Source organism: Sinocyclocheilus anshuiensis, unplaced genomic scaffold (assembly GCF_001515605.1).
Source record: "Sinocyclocheilus anshuiensis isolate Anshui unplaced genomic scaffold, SAMN03320099.WGS_v1.1 scaffold272, whole genome shotgun sequence".
Classification (NCBI taxonomy): domain Eukaryota; kingdom Metazoa; phylum Chordata; class Actinopteri; order Cypriniformes; family Cyprinidae; genus Sinocyclocheilus; species Sinocyclocheilus anshuiensis.
In genome coordinates, this window is record NW_015554117.1 from 568975 (window position 1) to 577999 (window position 9025).

At 35.7% G+C, this 9025-nt stretch overlaps 1 protein-coding gene across 1 annotated transcript in view; it reads right to left on the reverse strand.

Annotated features, from left to right (window-relative positions):
* Positions 1-1483: 1483 nt before the first annotated feature.
* LOC107669852 (coiled-coil domain-containing protein 150-like) overlaps positions 1484-9025 on the reverse strand; it is a 12551-nt gene continuing 5009 nt past the window's right edge. Inside the window, exons 11-23 of the mRNA XM_016462280.1 lie at positions 8910-8993; positions 8625-8723; positions 7592-7657; positions 7386-7510; positions 6865-6937; positions 5614-5738; positions 5274-5391; positions 4945-5115; positions 4796-4864; positions 3809-3940; positions 3381-3467; positions 2922-3059; positions 1484-2119 (exon numbers count right to left, since the gene is read on the reverse strand). Coding sequence (XP_016317766.1) covers positions 1985-2119; positions 2922-3059; positions 3381-3467; positions 3809-3940; positions 4796-4864; positions 4945-5115; positions 5274-5391; positions 5614-5738; positions 6865-6937; positions 7386-7510; positions 7592-7657; positions 8625-8723; positions 8910-8993 — 1422 coding nt within the window. The 3' untranslated portion in view covers positions 1484-1984. The remainder of the gene's footprint in view (positions 2120-2921; positions 3060-3380; positions 3468-3808; positions 3941-4795; positions 4865-4944; positions 5116-5273; positions 5392-5613; positions 5739-6864; positions 6938-7385; positions 7511-7591; positions 7658-8624; positions 8724-8909; positions 8994-9025) is intronic.

A 9025-nucleotide genomic window follows, 5' to 3' on the forward strand; every position in this document is an offset into this window, starting at 1 on the left:
AACACAACTCCACAGACATTCCAACCCCACCAAGCACAACACAGCATAACATGAACATGATAAGCCATGCTGTGTAAATTCATGCCGATTCATGTCACATTATGAATCAGTTCTACAGGTGGGTGTGTTGAACTTCTCTGCACGTGAAAACAAAAGTTACAGATCTCAGTATCTCTGCTCGAGACACACTAAAACAGCGTTTGAGAAAAGCAGTCTCAGAGCAGGCTAATACAGTACAGAACATACTAGAAATCTACCACATGACAGCACGAGCCACGCTTTCTCTTCTGCGTCGAAGTTGCGCGTCGGTGTTTACGATGAAACGAGTTGCTACCGACAACAAATCAACGACCTGTTGCATGCGAAACGACTTGAAAACTATCCGGGCTCCACTTCTCCACTTCACACACGCGGATCGCCCTGCTGCTTGTGAGAATGCGCTAAATGTGGACAGCGTCTCGTGCAATGCGGGGACACTTCCACGCACTTTTCGCTTACCGCTGCAGTCTGTGCACCGCCCGGAGGGGTTTCGTACAGTGTGTTTTTAATTTTCCGCAGTCGTTGTCACGGTTCCCGGAGGTTTTGAGTCAGTGAGCGGGGGCTCGACCGAGATTACGTGGCAGTACCGGAGCCCCTCTCTCTCGCTCGCTCGCTCGCTCTCTCTCTCTCGGGGGCACGAGACAAGGAGGAGGTGAAAAAAGAAAAAAAAACATCTGTAGTGACAGTGAGTCCCTACCACCGACAGGGGGAGACGAGGAGACGATACACAGAGCTTAGTTAGTGTTCTGTTACACACAAACTTTTGCAAATTGTTTTTTTAATAACAAACATAAAACGCCCGCATTACGTGACTTATAACACTGAAATGTGTGTATTGAGAAATAGCACCTGTTTCCGTAACATACTCAAGAGGAGCGGCCCACAGGTTTTTAGCCAATCAGAGTACAAGGGCTGGCTTTTTACGTGTTCTGATTGGTCTGACACATCAGTGATGGGCGGGGTTTGGGAGAAAGGCGTGTTCAGTTTGTAGACACTACTAAACGCCCAAGAGAAGTAACATCTTTTGAGCAATGAATTCCCTTGGAAATATATTTTAAAAATAATATTATGAATAAAATTACTTCAAAATCTTTATTAATAATCCCGAATTACTGGATGGATCAAATTCTTTGGTATGTGTGTGTGTGTGTGTATATGTGTGTATATATATATATATGTGTGTGTGTATATATATATATGTATATATATATATATTTGTGTATATTTTATATATATATATATATATATATATATATATACACAGTGGGTACGGAAAGTATTCAGACCCCCTTAAATTTTTCACTCTTTGTTATATTTCAGCCATTTGCTAAAATCATTTAAGTTAATTTTTTAATGGCTGCAATATAACAGAGTGAAAAATTTAAGGGGGTCTGAATACTTTCCGTACCCACTGTATATATATATAATACATTGTTTTTCCAGGTTCAAGTGGCTTTATTGGCATGACAAATTATATACCAATAAAAAACATATAAATACATTACCTGAATATACACACAAAATAGAGGTTGTCCCTTTCTTACAGCAAGACCTCACCTCCCTTGCAGTTATATTTGTACTTTCTGGGGTTTTATTTAGCAGGTATAGGAGTTTGACCTTGTTTTATTGCAATTGAATAACTTTGTTGTGGGCTGCAGGGAAAGAACATGTTTAACATAAGTTGTGAGTAATTAGCTGCATGTGGTCATAAAGTGCAGCTCTGTTTCCACTTCATTTTATGAGCTGACCATCTGTGTCTTTCAACACACACACATAACATATTTTTGCTAGTGCATTTTTTAGTTTCAAGCAATCAAATACATGTTTATGGTAAATATGTTTGATATGTACTTGCATACAAACACACCTACTGTAAACAATTCTTTCAAGCAGATTACATGCATGATCTAAGGGTTTTTGATGCACTTCTCCGTGGAGGCTGTTATCAGGTGGTCAGCGCACGTACATGTCCTGTGGGTGTGTAACTGCCAGCGATGCGTCCCAGCTCTTTCTTGATCTCCCAACGCTGAAGAGCTGAGGCCCAGGGCTCCAGTTCAGGGTCAAAAAAGCAAACACGAGTCTATAAACAGAGAATAGCCTTCAGGTCACAAATAAAAACATACAGAAGGACCAGAGATGTCATTGAGCGCAAGTTGAATGAATTTGAAAGTAAAAAAATAGACACTTTGGACAAACATATACCTGTATCTGTATTTTTTTTTTAATCTATATTTTTAATATACACTACCATTCAAAAGTCTGAGGTTGGTAGAGTTTATTTGGAAAAAAAAATTGTGAAAGAAAAAAAAATTAACAGAAATTAATTAGATAATTATACGGTAAAAACAGTAATATTGTGAAATACTATTGCAACTTAAAATAACTGTTTGCTATTTAAATATATTTTAAAATGTAATTTATTCCTGTGATGCAAAGCTGAATTTTCAGCATCATTATCCTTCAGATCCTTCAGAAATCATTCTAATATGCTGATTTCTTATTATTAGCAATGTTGAAAACCGTTTTGCTGCTTCATATTTTTGTGGAAACCTTTTTTATTTATTGATTAATAGAAATTTCAATAGAACCGCATTTATTTAAAAACAGAAATCTTTGGAAACATACATTTTGATTAATTTAATGCATCCTTGCTACTGATTGTAAAATGTATCAAAATAATAAATGAATAGATCCAATTAAATTCCTTTTTTTTTTTTTTTTTTATCATTTGAAAATGTATTTTCTTAATCCATTTCCCAAACCAGTTAAAATTCTTCTAAACATGCTTCTGTACAATTGATCACTGAATTTTTAGGAGCCTTTTTAATGAATTTTAAACAAACAGTATGAAATAATTTCATGAATCATGTCTCATTTGCTACCTGAGCTGAAGTGGACCATGTGCCGTCTTTTCCCATCTTGCAAAAGCTCTCTGTGAGTTTCTGTGGCTCAGCCTGGCCATTAAAGCTCTCAGATTTAGAGCAGAGCCCTCTGTGGTCCTCATCCATGTTCTCTGTGATCTGAGGAACAGAGAAGCGGGATGCAAATGAAGGAATCAAATCAAAGGCAAAATTGAGAGGCAAAAGAAATTTCCATCCTCTGGAGAGCTTGAATGATTTCAACACTGGCTGTGATCAGAGAAGGAGGCGGCATCCTAAAGTCTGACATGCTTTTGAGCATCAATTTCAGGATTTTAGAACACAGGAGACGATCATATTGGAAACACAACAGCATTCGGATTCAGTTTAAAGGGATAGTTTACTCAACAATAAAAATTATCTCATTATATGTCTCTATGATTATTGCTAGTGTATAAACGGATGATGATGGGGTTTGTTTACCTGCTGTGACTCCAGATAAACTTCCCTGAGTCTCACTTCTGCCTCATCCCTCTCATCCTGGAGCCGTTTCAAACTCTCTTCCAGGTGCTGCACACACATAATAGCAGCATTCAGCACAAAACCTCTGATTATTCCTTTACATAATGGCAATTCTCCAGCACTTTGTTGGTCTTGCAGTATTGATGGCCTGAAGGGCAAACAGACAGGAAGATGAAGGGAACTGTGGCTTGCTGATACTGCACAGAGGAAGGAAAATGAGGAGAGAGAATCACAAAGCAAACAGAAACTGAGAAAGAGATGAAAGAAGAAAAGATGGGCAGAAAAGGAGGATGGTACTAATGGTTCCTGTAATTTCACATGGACCACAAGAGCTGAGGGCACCATCTGGGACAGTGTCACAGATTTAAGGTGAACAAGAGAGTGCTGACCCGACATTTCTCCTGTAGAGTGCGATTGAGATCTCTTTCGGCCTGTAGCTCCGCCTGCTGAGTGGAATACAGACACTGCAGCTCAGACTGGAGAGAAACCATCTCAGAACGCAGCTGGAGCAAAGACTGAGACTGAAACACACACATAACACACTGTGAGATATCATTTTTAATAGGGATGGATCGGTCGGGACGTTCACTGTAGTCCAGCAAGTTGGTTATATAGAGATTATCCAAATTTTCTTAGGATTTTAGCTCTAATATTGTTAGCAGCAGTGCTTCAAAGGGTGAATTTAGAAATTAAACTTTTTCGACTGTTCAAGCTAGTAAAGCAGCGCTTGTATAATACATTTTCTGCCTTCAACAATACATTTCAAGACAATTATGGTCAAACTTCAAATCAAGTTTGATGAACAGTGCTCCTATTATTATTCACAATACTTAAATGTATTTTTTGCGAGGAATATGTAAAATAATAATTCCAATCTAATGAATAATAGTATTAGATTGGAAATCACTTTAAATACATCTAAGCAAAATTCAAATGAACTAAATTTTATTCAATTTAATACTTGAATTTTATTGTGCTCAACAAACTGAAATGCATTATAAAAATTACGATTCAAATATGCCTCAAATTCAGCACTTCAACACATTTCTTATAAACAATGAAATTATATATTAATATTAATGAAATATTAAGGCGAGTAAAATATAAATAAAGTTATTCAACTTATTGATCTGCATGGATAATCCGCAAGGGGGCAGAAGACATGCTGTAGAAAAGGTTTTTGGGACAGTATTATGTAAAAGATGTAGAGGCCTTAGAAATTCATGTATAAAATATGATACATACATCTTTTTTGGGTTAAGACAGAATAGTCGTTCAAAAAACCATCAACTGGGATTTTAAAAATATTTGGCTTAGCATAACATTCAGAGAGGCGATTTTCACTTGTCTGTATATAAACAAGTTTGAATGCATACCTGTTCATAACTCCTCCTCTTATATTCATCCTTTGCTTCTTCAAGACTTTCAATTTCTGCTTCTAAATCCTGTCAGGAAGGCAAAGATGACGCAAAAAGCTCTGCCTGTATCCAGTACAGAGATGTCAACTGTGAGTAAAGTGACACACCTTGATTCTCAGAGAGTGTTTCAGAGCTGTTCTGTTGTCCAGATACTGGCTCAGTTGAGACTTCTGATTGGACACCAACTTCTCCAGCTCAGACACCTTCTCTCGAAGCTCCTGATTGGCTCGTGAGAGGTCACCTGACTTTGCCGATGCATCATTTAGTGCCTTCTTCAGCTATATAGAAAACAGGAGTAGTGAATCAAAATAGAACTGAATCATAGTCATATATATTTATAAAGCACTTAAAAAACTAGAGTAGATCAAAATGCTGAACATTAAAATCTACCAAGACACAACTAATTTACAAAAATATTAAGATTATTTAATATTACCCTCTGTGCCGACTTCCTCCCAGAATCTTTTTCTCTTTTGAGCAAGTTCTTGAGGGAATCTACATGTTCTGTCAATCGACGGATCTCTGCTCTCGCATCTTTAAGCTCCACCTCCCTGCTGATGTAATTATGTATAACGTGAACTCAAGAAAACAACAGGGTCCTTTATTTGAACATAGCTTATAGTTAAATACATAATAGACCTTGGACACGTGCATACAGAAAATACATGAACAATCCAACACGAACAGATAATCCATGCAAAAATTTAGGCATGCACCATATATCAGTGACTGGTAAACCATAATGTTCATAATATACCATAAACAACTTCCCTTACCTCTCGCTGAGGGCGTTTAGTTTCTCCTGAGCATTGTGGTTTTCCCGTAAGGCCTGCTCTAAACTCTGGGCAAGTTTCCTGTTGCCCAGCTGAGCTTCGTCAAGTGCTTTCTGCAAAGATTCAACCTTACAAACATATGTAAACAGTTCAACAACTCCATCACATCTCTTATTTATTTGACATTTATTTGGTGTGTATATGTATATTATGTATAATTTATCATATATAATTATGATACCTTATAATACATTATAATTAAATTAATAATGTTAATAATTATGATAAATTGTATAATGCGTTTATGTATATTAATTATATAATTATGTATAATTGAATAAAACATTGTAGTATTATTATTATTATTATAATTTTGTTAGTCATTATCATTATAATTATTATTAATAAAAATATATTTGATGTATCAAATTAATCATTTTAATAATTATAATACATTATAAAATGTGTATATGTATATTATGTATAATTTATCATATATAATTATGATACCTTATAATACATTATAATTAAATTAATAATGTTAATAATTATGATAAATTGTATAATGCGTTTATGTATATTAATTATATAATTATGTATAATTGAATAAAACATTGTAGTATTATTATTATTATTATTATTATAATTTTGTTAGTCATTATCATTATAATTATTATTAATAAAAATATATTTGATGTATCAAATTAATCATTTTAATAATTATAATACATTATAAAATGTGTATATGTATATTATGTATAATTTATCATATATAATTATGATACCTTTTAATACATTATATATAATATAATATAATAATACATATTGCTACTGCTACTACCACTACCAATAATAATAATAATAATAATAATAATAAATGTTTCAAATGTGGTTCAGTGCCAGAACTATCTGTATCATTCATTTACATTTAAACAACATTGCTTGTGTCCTTTTCTTTTAACTTATAAAAGAACTTTCAACTGACCTTACTCTTTATCTGATCTCTCTCTTCTCTCAGGGTCGCTCCATCCTTCACGGCACAGCTGAGCTCCCCCTGAAGCCTCTGGATGGTGCGTTCCAGCATCTGCTGATGATTGACAGCTGTCTCCTGGGTCCTGTTGCCCAGCTGAGCTTCGTTAAGTGCTTTCTGCAAAGATTCAACCTTACAAACATATGTAAACAGTTCAACAACTCCATCACATCTCTTATTTATTTGACATTTATTTGGTCATCGGTGCGTTTGTGTGCATTTACCTCCTCATTGTTCCTTGCGTTGTGATTCTCTACTTCAGCTTCAAGCCTCTGAATCTCTTCCATAGCCTGCAGTCTGACAAACACACAACATAATGCTGATTACTACAAACAATCACTGAGTGAAAACACACAAAAATCATGTTTGCAGTAATGCACTTATAATGGATGTCTATAGGGCTAGAAATTAGCAAATATTCCAGAGAAATTAGCAAATATTAAAGCTCTTTATTAAGTGTTAACTTTATTAAGTATTAACAAACTCATCTCTGTCTTGGATTGCCTGAAGGTGAGTAAATTTTCAGAAAATGTACATTTTTGGCTGAACTATTCCTTTAAACATGCTCACTGTGAATACAGCACTTCTACAATGAGTTACACTGAAACTTTTGGGTAATGCTACATCCATGCCACAAGTCCTGCCATATGGGCCAGTGCAACAATAAACGAGTCCCCCGTTAAGTTGCATTGACTCTGTTCCTTTAATCAGACGTTTGTCCTCTTGTAGTCTCTCTCACACACACCTCTCTCTCCCGAGTGTGTGTAGTTCCTGTGCTCTTTCTCTCAGCTCTGCATGCAGTGTCTGTGTGTTCTGCTGCAGACGAGCGTGAGACGACAGGACGTTCTCCAGAGTTTGTGCTACTTCATTCTGTTACGCACAAAACATAAAAATTGATCTTTTGTTAATTCAACTAATAGGTTTTAATTGTCTTTCTTATGAAAAACTCACCGTGTCTCTGTGCTGTTGCTGAAGTGCACAGAGTTGCTCTTTTAGTGTCTGATTTTCTCTCTGCATCTGAGAATAAGAAAGAAAGAGTGTTAAATATTCAGTAGTTCACTAGTTGAAGGGGTCATTATCATGCATTATTTAATATTTCCCCTTAAAGTTCTTTTATAAAGTTTTTGGTTCTGAAAAACAACCATTATTTTGTTTTAAATCAACATTTTGCACCCTACGCCCAAAAACACTTTGCTGCTCTCACACAGTTTTTAAATGCTCCATCATTCCATAACAACCACATAAAACAATGAGCACTGAAATGAGATGCACGAATCCTCTGTTCTGCTAGTATTATATTGTTCTGGCTCGGCAGGATACAATTATAAACACAGAATGGACATTGTTAAATGCTAGTCATATGTTAATGTTTTGCTTTCTAATGTCTAGAATCTAGGGATGCAAGTTATAATGGCACCATGTCAGTTAATGACCGATATCATAGAAAATACAAATCATTTAATAACACTGTTAAATCTAATCTCAGAATGAATATCCATTTTCATATTGTACATTATAATGCTGTGATGTTTAACATGCACTTGTAGCGTTTAAAACGACTGGTTTTAGTTTTTAGTGTTTTCTTAATTTCATTTACTTTTAAGTTTTAATTTTAAAATCAGTCATATCAAGAAAATAATTTTTGGCTCGTCAGGTATCAGCCAGAACTGTAATACTGGCTCTGCACTACAGAAATCTTGTGGCGTTTAAATGAAGAAGTTTTGTTGCTTAGTATATTTATTATTTAGTTTATTTATAATAGACTGTCTTTTTGGACTGGAGAGGAAGTACAGCAAACTATTTGACCTCAAAAGATGTTGGTAAATCTGATTCCTCATGATATGAACCCTTTAATCAATAAACAGTGTTAAAATTTGACCAGTTTCAGTTGCTTTTCTGCATTCATGCTGTTCAGTTTCACACACCTGAGAGGCAGAGAGCTTGTGAAAGTGGTTGTTAGACAGAGGAGTGTGTGTGTGTTTACCTGTGTGTAAGTGTTCTGCAGCGCAGTGTTGCTCTGACAGTGTTGAGTACATTCTGCTTTCAATGTCTTCAGGTCAGTGGCCATCTGCTGCACTCGTGCCTGTGTAAACACACACACACACACACACACACACACACGGTCTGTTCATTTGAAGCCTGGTGTGTGTTTCTGACATATGATGTGTGTTCATCATATGACTATTCAAGCATCATTGTATGTCACACTGTGCAAAATGTGTACAATAAATCCATATACATGCAACGTGTGTGTCTGTGTGAAACAGACCTGCAGCTTGCCCTTCTCGTAGGCCAGTTTGTTCTTGCTGTCTGTCGAGTCCCAAAGCATCTGTTCAATCTGACGATGAGTTACCTGAGAGAGAGAGAGAGAGAGAGAGAGAGAGA